The sequence below is a fragment of the Callospermophilus lateralis genome, chromosome 8, assembly GCF_048772815.1.
Source record: "Callospermophilus lateralis isolate mCalLat2 chromosome 8, mCalLat2.hap1, whole genome shotgun sequence".
Classification (NCBI taxonomy): Eukaryota; Metazoa; Chordata; class Mammalia; order Rodentia; family Sciuridae; genus Callospermophilus; species Callospermophilus lateralis.
Genome location: NC_135312.1, coordinates 1,641,500 through 1,657,092, shown reverse-complemented (window position 1 = coordinate 1,657,092; position 15,593 = coordinate 1,641,500). Strand labels below are relative to the sequence as shown.

General features: G+C 39.8%; 1 protein-coding gene across 1 annotated transcript in view; it reads left to right on the top strand.

The window, feature by feature from the left end:
- Poln (DNA polymerase nu) overlaps window positions 1-15,593 on the top strand; it is a 172,972-nt gene that overhangs the window by 103,023 nt on the left and 54,356 nt on the right. The window contains exons 16-18 of the mRNA XM_076863954.1: window positions 3,962-4,019; window positions 4,948-5,025; window positions 5,940-6,054. Coding sequence (XP_076720069.1) covers window positions 3,962-4,019; window positions 4,948-5,025; window positions 5,940-6,054 — 251 coding nt within the window. The remainder of the gene's footprint in view (window positions 1-3,961; window positions 4,020-4,947; window positions 5,026-5,939; window positions 6,055-15,593) is intronic.

Here is a 15,593-nt window from a genome sequence, read left to right as displayed (position 1 = left end):
TGCTCTGTTGTAGTGGATACCAGAGCTGCCATTTGCACCTCGGCAAGCCGCCAGGAACAGAATGGACATTGAGGATAACAGAGAAGTGCTTTTTGAGGCTTGTGGTGCCTACAGATTGGGTTGATTTCTGTCAGCCGTTGTGGAAGGTAAAAATAAAACTTTCTCAGGATGACATTTTTGCCATGTGGCCAAAGAATAAAACATATTTTCTCTTAAGATGTTCAAAGCACACATCAAATATAGCAAAGTGCACTACATAAATTAGATATTTTGTGAGGTTTCATTTATTTGTTATATTATAAAAACATAGAAGTTGACATTTAATTATTAAATGTCTTCCTTCATAACTCACTTGAGAACAATAAATTTAAACTTTACTACTTTCTCTGGACAAACAGGAAACATGTATTTCTCTTTCACTGTGGAGCAGCTCTCATGAAGGCAAACGTGTCGTGTGTTCCGGGAAAGGCATCAGGAGTTGGGCTCCTGTCCTCTAGTGATCCTTGCAGCACAGTGCTTCCCAGAGCCTCCCTATCAGCCACAGTCTGGCTTGATGCTGGTGTGGCATGTTAACAGACGGGAGACAGGCCTGCCTTGCACAGCAGCGTCAGCTGCCAAAGTTACTCATAGGGAGTAAATCTCACAGGTGCTGTTAGGTCAAAAAAATTCCTTTCTTTTCCTAGAGACATTTTCATATGACTGAATGTTGGATTTTGTTGTTCCTTCTATTCTATTGAGATAATTTATCTTTTATCTTTTTTATCTTTTATTTTGTGAATATGACTTACTACATTAGCTATTTCTGGATTTTAAGCCAATCTTGCATTCCCAAGATAACTCCTACTTGGTCATGGTATGTAATTCTTTCTCTATGTTGTTGAACTCAGTTTGCTACTATTTAATTGAGGTTTGTTCTGTCATTGTTTATGAGTGATGTTGGTTGGTGTTTTTCTTTTTTTCTGATGTCCAGCATTGGTAATCAATGAGTAAATACTGACTTTTTAGAATAAACATGTTCCTCACTCCACCATAATAGAAGTAACCTCTCATTGCTCAGGGCATTTTTAGTTGTTCATATATTTTGGAATGTTCAACTGGCAGTAGTGGAGAGACAGACTGAAAGAGACTTGCAGGTCGAAACCTTTGTTTTAGGGTTCAGGGCATTACCCAAGCAGATGCCCCAAGGAAAGATCTCTTATTGGTGAGTCTGGAGCAAGAAGGCACAAGCTCTATGGAGTCATGCTAGGAGTAGAGGTAGTCACTGTGGCCTATCTTCACAGTCTATAAGAGGGTAAGGGTCACTGGGGTGAGTTAAACATCTAGCTGCCTCCTAGGGAAGCAGCTCCCATGAAATGGTTGTATAAGGTAGATGCCTGGGTCAAGCATCTTGAACAACTGAAAGGAGGCAGAGAACTGGAAACTGTCGAGGTTGACCAAGTTCTGCTTCTGATATGAGAAAGGTAAACAAATTCAAAATGGGTATTGAAGCAACATAAAATTATAAGAATTAAGACTTATCTTTCATCTGGGCCTGGAATTTTCTTTTTAGGAAGGCTTTTTAACTATTAATTCAATATCTATAATATATGTAGTTCATTCAGATTTTGAATTTTGAATTAATTTTGGTCATTCACATAAGGAATCATCCATCTTCCTCTGAGTTTCCCAATGTATGAGCATGTCATGGCTCATGATATTTTTTTAGTGTCCTTAATCTCTGTAGAATCTGTAGTGATAACTCCCTTTCATTCATGAAATTGGTCATTTTTTTAATCTTATGTTTTCCTTGAATAGTTTGACTAGAGTTTTTTAAGCTTTATTGTTCTCTTACCAGTTCTGGGTTTCACTGATTTTTCTCTATTGATGTCTATTTTTAATCTAAGCTTTTATTATTTTTATTTTACTTATATTGGAATTAATTTACTCTTTTTTAATATTTATTTTTTAGCTTTCGGCGGACACAACATCTTTATTTGTATGTGGTGCTGAGGATCGAACCCGGGCCGCACGCATGCCAGGGAGCGCGCTACCGCTTAAGCCACATCCCCAGCCCCTTAATTTACTCTTTTTTCATAGTTTCTAGGGGTAGAATCTTTATTTGAGATCCTTATTCTTTTTCAACACGTATATTGCTAGAAATTTCCCTCTAAGTACTGCTTCAATTACATTCCATGAATTTTGACATTTTGTATTGTCTTTTTCATTCTGTTCAACATATTTTTAATTGGGACATTATCATTATACATAATAATGGGATTCACTGTGACATATAACATTAAAAAAAAACTAAAAATCAATATCAATTTTGTCCCTCAGTACCTTCCCTTTTCTTCCCCTGCTCCTTTCCCAGGATTCCCTTCCTCTGTTCTACTGGTCTTCCTTCTAATTTCATGAGCTCCCTGCCCCCGTTTTTTTGCTTTTTTTTCTTTAGCTTTCCCACATGAGAGAAAATATATTTCTCTTGACTCTCTGACTCTGGCTCTACTTTCACTTAATATAGTATAATGCTCTTAAATTCAATCCATTTTCCTGCAAATGGCATAATTTCATTCTTCTTCATGGCCAAGTAAAAACTGTAAAAAAAAACCTGCATTTTTATGTTTTTAAATATAAAAACTGCATTTTTAGATTTTTCTTAATTCATTGATCTGTGGATAAATACATTGGCTGGTTCCATAACTTGACTATTGTGAATTGTGCTGCTATAAACATGGTATGCATGTATCACTATGCTAATTTCGGTTCTCCGGATAAATCCGATAAAGAGTGGGTTAACTGGGTTGTATGGTGGTTCCATTCCTAGTCTTTTGAAGCACCTCTACACTTGTTTTCATAATGGTTTAATTTACAATCTCACCAATAGTGTAAAAGTTTTCTTTGTCTCCCAAATCCTCACCAACATCTATTATTATTTGTATTCTTAATGATTACTATTTTAACTGAAGTGAAATGAAATCTTAGTGTAATTTTGATTTGCATTTCCCAAGTTGCTAAAGATCCAACATATTTTCTAAATTTTCTTGAGACCACTTTTAACTGCACCCTTACTAAGAAGCATTTGGACATTAAAATGCATTCCTATAAGACAGCAGGGCTTTGATGCTCAGCAGTTCCCACTATGGAAGAATTCATCAGATATAATCAGGGGGTCAAGACCAAGTTGCACCAAAAGGATTTCATGTCTAGACAAAGTGGGTGTCATTTACTGTCCTGCCAAGGATCAGAAGGATTGTAACAGAAATTCTCATGATTAGAATAGTGGGTACAGGCTAGAAGCTACTGCTCTTTATCCCAGGTGTAAAGGAGCAGAGCAGTGGTGCTCGACAAATGGCCCTCTGGGGTTCACAGGGGATGCAGCTTTACCAACTGCCAGCCACAGAGGGGCTGAGATAGAGGTAGCCAACTAGCGCATAGGGCAACAGGGGAGGGGAGACTAGGGGCAGAAGCCAGAATTTTCATCTTAAAGTATGCTTTTAAATAAAAGAACAATATATAGATTTCATGATTTGGGTTGTGTGAAAGTTATTACACATGTATTACATGTAATTACAATAAGCTTCACACAGCCAGTAAGAGCTATTCTCAGATTTACTGACTGTACTTAGTAGCATCTCCCCCAAAACTGTGTTTCATATTAATGTAGTAAATTTTTTTTTTTTAGAGAGAGAGAGAGAGAGAGAGAGAGAGAATTTTATTATTTATTTTTTGGTGGACACAACATCTTTGTTTGTATGTGGTGCTGAGGATTGAACCCGGGTCGCACGCATGCCAGGCAAGCGCGCTACCGTATGAGCCACATCCCCAGCCCCTGTAGTAAATGTTAATAGTCAGGAAACATTGGCATTGCTTATTTTGTTCATGTTTAATAAAATATTATTGCATTTTAAATACCCTTAAATGGTATATATTAATTTAAGAATATATATTTTAGCTAAAGCTATTTTCCTGTTATTATTAACAGAATATCCAGGGTATTTCCAAGCACTCAATTCAAATTGCTAAGCCTCTGAATTTTAAAGGTAATATTTCTTTCTGCCTTACTAAAATCTTAGATAACATATTTAAAACTTAGAAGTGTTTTATAATTGTTTTTCTATAACTAACTGCTCCGCTTTGCTGAAGTTCTTCTTTGTTTGCATGATCAGGATTTAAATATACATTGAAAAAATAAGGAGTAGCTGATGTGATATGGGACCTCCCTTTTAGCAGCTTACAAGTTAAAATAGATAGTAATTATAACTCCCCTCCTACTATCTCTCTCCCACCAACTTCCTGATAAAGAAAAAAAGAACTTACATACAGTAGCACTGGCTTTTATTAAAGTCTGAAAATTACTGGAAATATTTATAAAAGCACACATAAATTTTTTTTCTCTTGAGTTAATTCTACTGTAATGCTGATGTTTACATTTCTGAGAAAGGGAAGCTCCAATTGGACAAGGGAAGCTCCAATTGTTGCCCATTCCCAACCTTTTGTTTCAGGGCCAGTGTTTCCCCCAGGGCTGTGGGCACACAATGAAGCACCACAAATGGCCCTTTCTAAACATAAATGTTTACACTCAAAAAGAGTCCATGGAAGGTGGCCACCAGTCACTCTGCCTCCTATGCCATTTTCATATTTCTCCAGTGGGAAAATCACAACTGCATGGCCCTGCATAGATCTAACAGTAAAACTCAAGAGTCTCGAGCACTTTTACTAGAATGTTCAGACATCAACATTTGGCTTTTCCCTTTGTCAAAACCTCTAGAAAAAAAAAATCAGGAAATTTCAACACTCACTAGCTTTATGTAATGATGTTCTTTTAAATTACATTAATAAAAAATAGTTGTAAGAATTAAGAATCTAAACTCTTAACTTTGGGTGGTATTAAAATAACTCTACACTGAGGAATATCTTCAAGTGCACTCACAACCAAACTTACTATGTGCTCTTGCAATGACAATTTAGGTAAAGAAGATGAGACTTTCACCATTTCCCCAAGAACCCTGCTTGTTTCCTCCAGGGGCCACACCTTTCTAGCAGCAGGTATGTGCTAGCAACAAGGGAGGATAATCTGTACCACTGTAGCTCACTCATTGTGTTTTCATGCAGTTCTAATATTTACAAATTGAACAATTCAAAGATACTTACAGAATTAATTTCTTCAATTAAATCCTAAGGCAAATATGTGCCCAGTAAATAATAATAGGTCTTTGGTTTCTAGGGTCCCTGCACTTTGCCATATCTAGATGGCACACACCCTGCATGGCCTACTCAACCTGCTGCCTTCCTCAGTCCTCATCTCAGCTCCCACCCCTTGCTCACTCCAGGCAGCCACATTGGCTGCTGGTCATATGTTATTCCTCTACTTCCCAGATGCCTCTGGGCTCCCGCTTTACCTCCTCACATATCGCTCAGCGTCCCTTTCTTGGTGAGGTTTGGTCTACAAGTGTCTACAAATTGAGGAACTGACTGTTCACATTAGCACTTGCCTGCACACACACACACCATTCATGCCCAGACCGAATCGTTTTACCTTGGTCTGTGTTTTCCATTTCATTTCTCCCCTTCTGACATACCAAGTAACTCAAACTGTCCCCCTTGAGAATGTGAGCTCCATGGGGTAGGGAACTTGGCTATTTTGCTCATTAATGCAACCCAAGAGCACAGCCTGCATAGAAGGCTCTTACTAACTGTGATGTGTGCACTGAATGAAGTAACAAATAAACACTCCTGTCCTGGAGGGAGGCCTTACTGGCCTCCCAGAAGGCAAAGGGTGTCTTCAGACAGCTGACACAGAGGTGACGCTTGGGTGATCATATGACCAGAGGAGTCTAGCACTTGGAGGTGGGGATGTTAAGTTCAACCCTGGATAGGGAAAGCAATCTGAGGGTGGCTGGGTGAGCAATAGCAGGGCATCAATGGTGAATTCCCATTTGACACAGAGCTCTGTCTCACAGACTTTTCACAGATTGAATTGCGCATTCTTGCGCATTTATCTGGAGATCCAGAACTTTTGAAGTTATTCCAGGAATCTGAAAGAGATGATGTGTTTTCTACCCTGGCTTCACAGTGGTAAGATATTGAGCCACAATATCATCAGATCTGTAGAAATGCTAACATGAGTTTAAAAGTGTGAAGTTATTCCAAGGCTATTTTCATAAGAAAGAAATTCAGTTTTTCTCTAGTAGTTAATCATTTTGAAAAGATGTAAATAGCCAGGGTGCCAAGAGAGCTTCCTAATTCTGAAAGAACTGATGGGTCTTCACCACTGAGAAGAATGTGATAGGAATGTTGGAAATACACACAGGAAGAAAGGGGAGCCCAGGGCTGGGGGCAGGGGCCAAGGAGAGCAAGTGTCAAGGCTGGGTGAGGTGGGCAGGAGTGATGGGCTCCAGTGGCTGTCCATGCCTGAATTGGTCTGTCTCATAAAGTACTGGAGACACTTGGCCTCAGGTTTTATTGGCCCAGGTACATCACTATCTGCACAAAGTTAGGATTTTGCTATGAGGAAGAGGAGGGCAGAGTGGGCTAGCTGTTGGAAGCTGCTGTGCCTGCCATCACTGTTCCTTCTCTGAGCAGCTTCAGATACCCCCTTTCACACCTTGGTCCTCTCCTTCAGGCTGCCCCACTGTGGCCCTCCTCCCACCTCTCCCACCTTATCTCCTGTTATTTGCTTACCTCAGGATCATTAGAGAGGTCAGTTCCAGTAAGGCTCTCCCCACACAGGGCCCTGGGCTTCCTCCTCACACTCTTTTTTGTCACAGCCCTCCTGGAGGCATATGAGCTCCATAGAGGCAAGGCCATCTCCCATTGTCCAGGACAGGTATACTGGCTGCTTTCTGGCCCCATGGCCACCTACTTTCTGGTCCTCCCTGGCTGGGCCCCAGTATAACAGCCACCTGTCTCACTGGGGCCTTTCCTTCCCCTGGGCTCTGGAAGCTCTCCCTAGCCTTATCTAAGCCTGCCCTTAGACATGTACTGGGGGCTTCCCTGGCACCATCCTGACCTTCCCCAGCTCTGCTGCTCTGTGTCCGCACGTGTCATTCACGGAGTACTAGTTCGGTTCCCTGATGTGCTCTACCAAGCCAGGGGGCTCATGGAAGTTTTCTCAAATAAATTAGTGGATAGTGCAGAGTTCATACTTTCCTATGCATTTTCCAAAAATACCAGCGCTACAGGACTTTAATTTGAATAATAAAATTCAGGAAATATTTTATGAGAAAGTGGTAGGGAGTGAGAAAATTACTGTGCACTAAGATGGACTTAAGTGTGGATAGTTGTAGAAATGTGTTTGTTTGGAACATTGGGCAAAGCAGCAAAACCAAGGAATAATGGAATATTTGCCAAGCCCAAAAGAGGGGTCCTGGATGGACATGATGGATATGACTCTGTGCAGTACAGAACCATCAGGAGCCAAGTGCAGCTCATAAGCTCCAACCAAAGTCCAGCCATCTGCCATCTTCAGGGGCTTCCTCTCCTGTCCCGACCTTCACCTTCCTCCTTGGCCTTGCTCTGGACCCTCTGCAACTCTCTCCTTCCATACCCAGTGGTTTCTGCCCTGGCTGTGTCCTCTCTGGCCTAAGCTCCCTACCTCTGGGCACCCCAGACGTATGCTTGGTCCCCACTGCCCTACTCCTGTGCTCAGCCATCCAGCCCTACCCCCCACACCTCCCGCCCTGTACCTGTCACACAGTGGGGCTGCAGTCGTGTTATTTGTCTCTCCCCTGCACCATGCTGAGCTCCAAGGACCCCGACTGTGTATGCTGATGGTGCTGGACACCTAGTCAGGCCTGGGGATAGACAGCAGGTGAAGAACTGCATGGACCCCCTCGCCTTGGCACTCAGCCCCAATGACTGCCCCCTTTGGACTCAGTGTTCTTTTGTCTTCTCCTCCCTGGTTGCTGGTTTCTAGTCCTGGGTGATGCCCATGCCACCTCCCCATCTTGCAGCACAGGCACTGGGGAAAGTCGTAAAGTGGGAATGATTGAGTTCATGTGACATTAAGGTCATCAACCTGAGAGGGACCTGGTCTCGTCAGCCACTCCAAACATTTCTGTTGTCTCACAGATCTCTACCCTTTTCTCAATCTTAAAAGAGGACCCTCTTACCTAAGTGAGGTTCAAGTTCCTAACTGTGCCTCCTCTCTGCCTGGTGTTTCCCTGTGCAGCTCCTCCCACTGTCCCACAGCTCTTGTCTCAGAAGGTGATAAGGGAATATTGGAAGCAAATTTGTTTTCAAAAAACCAGTTTCTTGACAACCACAAACTACCAAAGCCTAACTCAAATGAAACTGATAACCTTAATATTCCTGTAATTATTAAAGAAATTGAATTTATAACTGAAAGTTCCTAAAAAGAAAACCCCAAGTCCAAATGACTTCATGGGAGGATCTTATCCAATGTCTAAAGGTAAGTTAAGTGATACAACCTAATCCAAAAAAACAGAACAGGAAGGATCCCAATTCATTTGTGAAGCTAGTGTTAATCCTGATGCCAAACCAGACAAAGAAAGTTGAAAAGTAGAACAAAACTACAGACTAACGTTACTCAGGAACTTACATGCAAAGTCCTCAACAAAATGTTACAAACCAAATCCAATGATATATAAGTGAAATTTATACAATGTCCAAATGAAATTTATTCCTGGAATGAATGCAGCGTTAATCAATGCAATCCATTGTATCATCATGTAAAAAATAAAAGGATAGTATCAACAGAGGCAGACAAAACATTTGACATCCATCCATGATAAAAATTCTCAGCAAGTTAGAAATAGAAGGAAACAATGTCAGCCTGACAAAGATCATATTTTTTTTAAAAAAGGCAACTGCATGTTTAATGGGAAAAGGAAGAATGTTTTCCCAGGGAGCAGGAACAATTTATTAATATTGATTTATTTTTGTATGTGTGGTACTGGGGATTGAACCCAGGGCTGCTCTACCACTGAGCTGCAACCTCAACCCTTTTTATTTTTTGAGACAGGGTCTTACTAAGTTGCCCAGGCTGGTCTTAAATTTGAAATGTTCCTGTCTCAGCCTCTCGAGTACCCGGGGTTACAGGTGTGCACCACCACACCAGGCTTTAAGACTGCGTATTGAAGTTCTAATACTGCAAAAGATAAGAGAAAGGAATAAATGATGTACAGATTGTAAAGGAAGAAGAAAACTTCTCTATTTGAAGATGACGTGATTGTCTAGAAAATCACAAGGAATATACTAAAAATATTTTTTAAATTCCTAGAACAAATGAATCCAACAAGTCACAGTCAACACACAAAAATCAATCACATTTCTATAAAATGACAGTGATCATGCAGAGAGTGAAATTTAAAACACAATACCATTTACAGTTATGCCAAAGAGTATTCTCTTTGGCATGGACAGTCCCCAACTTGCTGTGGTTCAGCTTTAGGTATTTTCACTGTGCCATGTGTGAAAACCAAACGCATACAATTTCAGTCACTTCCCCAGCTAGTGATATGTGCAGTACCACCCTCTCTCTACCTTCCCACAGTGAGATGAAGTCGCAGCTCCCAAGCATCTGTGGTCACAGGGTCGGCACAGTTGGCTCTCTTCAGTATGCTGTGTTCCTAAACTGCGATGTTTGGTAGATTAGGTAAATTACCTTCCCTTATCACCTTCAACATTTCAATTCACAGTGGGAGAGGATTATCTATACTTAAATGTTCAGTTAAGAAAATATTATGCCCCAAATGACAAGTACTGATGGAAATAATCAAACATCTGATAAATTAATAGATATATTGTAGAGCTGGGGTTGTGAGTCAGTGGTAGAGGGCTTGCCTCACACGTGTGAGGCACTGGGTTCACTTCTCAGCACCACATATAAATAAATAAATAAAATAAAGGTCCATCAATAACTAAAAAAATTTTAAAAAAAAGAAGAGATATAATGTGTTCATGGTATAGAAGATTTGACATATGAATGTGTCAGTTCTCCCTAAATTGACCCGTAGGTTTGTAATGTGGTTTATTAGTTTATTTAAAACTCAGGCAAGGTGTCCATAGACACAGAAAAGCTTATTCTAAAGTGCGTATGAAAAGGCACAGACCTTAGAAAAGCTAAAACAATCTTGACGAAAAATGAGCTGGGAGGAGTCACTTCCTGATAGACTTAATGTGCAGCAGAGAGATAGATACATAGATCAATGGAACAAAAAAGAGGAGTCAGCAATAGACTCACCAAATATGCTCAACTGTTTTTTGACAAAGGCATTGTATTTTTGACAAAGGCAGAAAAGAATTGTATTCAGATTCATGTCAGGCTGATCATGCACAAAGACAGCTTGAAGAGCTCATGTCTACACTGGATATTTTGTATGTCTTCCCTGCATTTTATTAGCTCTTATTAGTGTTTGGGAGACCTTCAGAAATAAGAGCTTTTAATATTTGTATTGTGGTTGCCTCTAATTTCCTACCAGCAGTAGTAATTCTACATTTGTGACTTACAGTATAATTAGTTGCTGTGGAAATGATTTTTATGTTCTAAACAGAGGACTAGAATAGTACATGGTAAAAAAGACAGATCAACTACACATAAAAATGTTTGTTCCTTCTAAAAGCCTTATTGTTTGAAACACAAAAGGCAGAAAGGCAAGTATTCTGAAATATTTAGTAACATTATCAAAAAGTAACAACTTCCTTGAAAAGCCTTTAAGATTACAAAGTTATATAAATATGGAATTTGACTGCTTGGGAGGCAGAGGCACGAGGATCGTAAGTTCAAAGCCAGCCTCAGCAAAAGCTAAAAATAGGGCTGATATGTGGCTCAGTGGTCAAGTACCCTGAGTTAAATCTCTTGTGCCCCCCAAAAAAGATGGAATTTGGGAGGAGTAGTGGAAATCATCTGTGAAGCCGCAATTTGACAGACGGGTGCCAGAGAAAAAGCAGGGACAGATCTGCCCTCCCACTCCCACCGCTAGATAATCATGAGATCTTATGAGTTGGTGACTTATGGCCTGCTGTATCAAATCCTAAAACATGGCACTGGCTGCAATATGTCTATTGGAGGCTAAAAGATGGCATCCAATAAAATGTGATAACTAATCACTGTGATTATTTGTAGGGCAGATAATAACCCTAATGAGCTTGTGGCTTTAGGCAGAGCTGGGCCAACAAAATGCTAGCACATGCTTGGATTGCTATTGTCTGCATGTGACAATGAAGAAGGACAAACTTGGGAAAGAAGTGACCAGTATATAAGTAGGAATGAAAGGTAATAATGAGATTCCAGAAAGTTAGAATATGTCAATGATTTTCATCTTCACCCAGTGAAAGATAAGTTTTAAAAGGTCTGTAAATTAAAACACACAAATCAGGCTGGGGTTGTGGCTCAGTGGTAGAGAGCTTGTCTGGTATGTGAAGCACTGAATCCAATCCTCATCACCACACAAAAATAAATAAATTAAATAAAGGTATCATGTCCATCTACCACTAATATGTATATATAAATAAAACACTCAAATAATCAAAGGTGTGAGTGACCCTGAAGCCTATTGCTAACACATCTGAAACAATTAAGGTAGCACCCAGAATCCTTATATTTGTACATCTATGGAAAGAAAAGAATAGAAAGCATTAAAAGTTTGTGCCTTTCCCACAAACTCCCAATAACTCAAGGTTCCTGCAATGAAATCTGGAGAGAGGACACATCTCTAAATGAGTTGTGGATGTGTCTCAGGAACATGGAGCTGACCAAAGTCAAGTGGAAGGAACTGATTCTGTTTCTGAGAGCTGTACTTCCCACAGAATCACCAATCCAAGCTGAAATATTCTATGATTATTTGATGCTTAAAGCAACACTTGGACCCCGAGTCTTCGGAAGGCAAGAATCAGTCTGGGAATCGGGCTCATTCCCCAAGGAAAGCAGATTCTACATTGTCCTTTTACACAAAACCAAGAAGGGCAATGGAAAAGAAGTCCAAAAAATGGAGCAAAAACCCATGGAGAGTGATGGGCTGGGAATAGATTCCCAAGGGGACAGCTTCAGGGGCTGACCAAGGACTTTCCAAGACCTGGAGAACAGGCCCTCCACTTCCACTTAGTGAGAATCCAAAGGTGCTAGGGACCAGTGGTGCTGGGTCTCTGTTCTTCCCTTTTTAAATGGGATGTTTATCATGGCTTTCCTGTCCCTGTCCTTGTCCACATGTGGAGCAGCAGATGGGCTTACGCATCAGGCCCTGACATAAAAATGATCACAGGATCCTGAATCCTGGTTCACAGGCTCTCATTGGACGGGACTTTGGGTTGTCACTGTGGTAAAGTGATGAATATTTCTTTGTGTGTAAGGGGGAGGGGTGCAAGTGTTTGTGATCAGAAGAGTGGATTGAGGTAGACTGAAATATTTTTCAAAAATATTTGTTAGTTCTCTCTAAAGGAAGAATACTTCCTTCCCCATTGACTCACATGGCCATGTGACTTGCTTTAGCCAGAGACATGTGAGTGGAAACAATTTGTGTCACTGTTGGGTAGAAAATTAAGAAACAACACTCTCCATTTTCCTCTCCTTTCTCTGCCACAGCCTTGTTCCAATTATATACTGGGGCTGTACCCTTGAATTACAGAGAGCAAATGACATGGAGTAGACCCTTGTTACAATGTGATAGACATGTATAAATAAATAATAATTTCTTTTTCTTTTTTATTTCCTTAACCACTGAGCCATATTCCTAGTTTTTTTTATTTTGTATCTGAGACAGACCCTCACTAAGTTGCTGAGGCTGGTCTTGTACCTGCAATCCTTCTGATTGGGATTACAGGCGTACACCACCATGCCTGGCAGAAATACTAAGTTCTTACCAAAAATTCATGTCAATATTTGGATATGTCTCCACAACATAATATCACATACCACTTCCTGTCTGCTTCTTGGTTACTTTTACTAAGCTTCATGCCATCCAAGTAAGCAGATGAACATTACAGAGAACCTTACAAGTGCTCCAGGTACTTTAGAATGACTTTCAGTGACTGGTTACCTGAGATGCCTTCTGCCTAGAAGGCAAGAGCAACTTTGGAAAGAGGCTCTGTTAGATTGACCATAACCCTCGGTCACACAGCCACATGATGGAGGACATAGGTCTTATCCCCTTGCAAGGCAACATGACTTCCCTTGTACCTCACTCTTTAAGCACACCTCATCCTATACTGAACAAAATGTTCTGAAACATGGCTGTTTTAGTTTTATAAACTTTTAATTCATGGGGAAATCATTGGATGAATTTTTAGTGAAGATATACAAAACCCACAAGAGATTGTTGCTCTAACCTAATCAGTCAAGATGAGTAAACTGCAAAATCAGTTTCTCTGAATTTGAGAGCTGAGGATACAGCTAAGTGTACCAAAAAGTTACAAACCATTCATAGAAAAGAAGAAACCATGGCTTTTCTCATCCCTGGTGGAGGGCAGGAATAGGAAGAATATCCCACTGGTGGGAGGAGAATAAACCAGCTAAACTTTTAATTAACATGGGCTAGTGAGAAAGATTGGAATTCTAAAAAGCCCCAGCTACAGAGCACACATTCACCAACTCTTCCCCCACAAGTCTTTACCAAGTGACTAGGGGCAGACATCAAAGCTGGGAGTAGACATGGAGAGCTGCGAGAAGTCAGCCCGAGGCACTCCAGAACTGAGTTCCAGGGGTAGAAGGACTGGAGAACCTAACCATGTAGGTGTTCTGGTAGAGGCAAAACCCAAGTACAAAGGTTGGATGGGACTGGAGGGCAAGTGGACTTTCCAGCAAACCCCCAAACCTGGCAACTTGTCTATAACAGAGCTCTCCTCTGGTCTATAAAGTTGATAGCTGAGCTGGGAGACTCCAAGAAATTCTACATTTGTGCAATTCTCCAGACCCCATAGAAGAAGAATTTGTAATTCCACTTTCAAAACATTTCAAACCAGTAGTGAACTGGATCAAACTAAAATTGCAATGAAGTCCAGACCTAGCCCAACCACAGATCTGATTGATTTTATGCCCAACTCTACTGACCTCACAGGAGTATAATGTCCTTTTTAAGAAGTGAATATTAACTTCATTCTCTACTGTTCTTTTATACAAAATATCCAACATATAAATAATAGTTTCATATAGTTATATAATTTCATCTATCTATATATCTATCTATGAAGAAAATGTGTCCTATGACCAAGACAGTATAAAATCAATAGAAGTCATTAAAGTCAGCCAAAGAGATGATCCAGATATTGGAACTATCAGAAGAGAATTTTTTTAATGATAAAAATGCTAAAGTATGTAGATGAAAAGGTAGATATGTGTTAAGATATGGTGAATTTCAATAGAAGTGTAAAATCTATAGACAGGGTTAGATTGTAAGAGATGAAAAATCCATCTCAAAACTGAAGAATCCAATCGACTAGATGCAACATAGGAAAGGACACATGAACTTGAAGACAATCAAACATAAAATGTCAAAAATGAGATTCAAAGACAGAAAAAAAGTAGATATCACCCAGCAGAATCTAAGATCTATGTTACAAAATAAAATGGACTAATCTAAATATATCTGACATCTCACAAGGAGAGGAGAGAGCAAAATAAATATGGAAGGCACTTTCCAAAATGATTCAAGGAAATCAATATGCATATTCAAAACTCTCAACAAGCCCCAGTTGGGTTATATGAGGTACATTAAGGTTGACCTATGAAAACCACCAGGGGGGAAACACACATTGTACACAAAGGCTCCACTACACTAGTTACAGCTCACTTCTTCCAGGAACAGTGGAGGCCTGGAGATGATGGAAGGGCAGCTGTGAAGTGCTGAAGGAAACAAACAATCCAGAAGTCTGTAGTAGCAAATTAAAAAAATTAAGGCAAAACAAAGACATTTTCAGATATACAAAATCTAAAAGAATTTTTCTTAATACTTCTACACTAGTAGAATTACTTTAAAAAAAAAAAGTTCTTCAGACTGAAGAGAATGACACTGCACAAAACCTTAGTCTTGAAGAAGTAAAGAGTGCCAGAATAGGTATGTTCCAGGGTACATACAGAAGCATAATTGTCTTTATTTTTCATAGCTTATGTATTTTATCTTGTATATGTGATTTTCATATAACTTTGAATTCCTCCAAAGCTACTAATTTTTAAGTTTGTAGCATAGGTAGAGTAAAACATAAGATATCAAAAGTACAAAGGCCAAGACTGCTACTAAGTGGAAGAATATTGTCACAAGGTTCTTACACTATCCATGAAGTATAACAGCATTCGAGACAGGCCATGAAGACTTAGAGATACAGACCTTAATCTCTAAGGCAAACTCTGAAACAGTACCAGAAGAAGTATAGCTAAAATATCAATGGAAGAGGTAAAGTGGGATATTAAAAAAAAAAAAAATGTGACTTACCCAGAATGATTCAAGAAAAAAGGAACAGAGAATAAAATGCACATGGGATAAATAAAAATCAAATCCTAAGATGAAAAGCTTAAATTCAGTACTATCAATAAACATTAAACCTAAATGAACTGCTGGACTAGAGATCGCTCAGTGTCGAGAGGCCTATCATGTGAGGCCTTGGGTTCCATCCCCAGTACCAGAAAATAAATAAATAAGCTGGAAATTCCAGTTAAAAGGTAC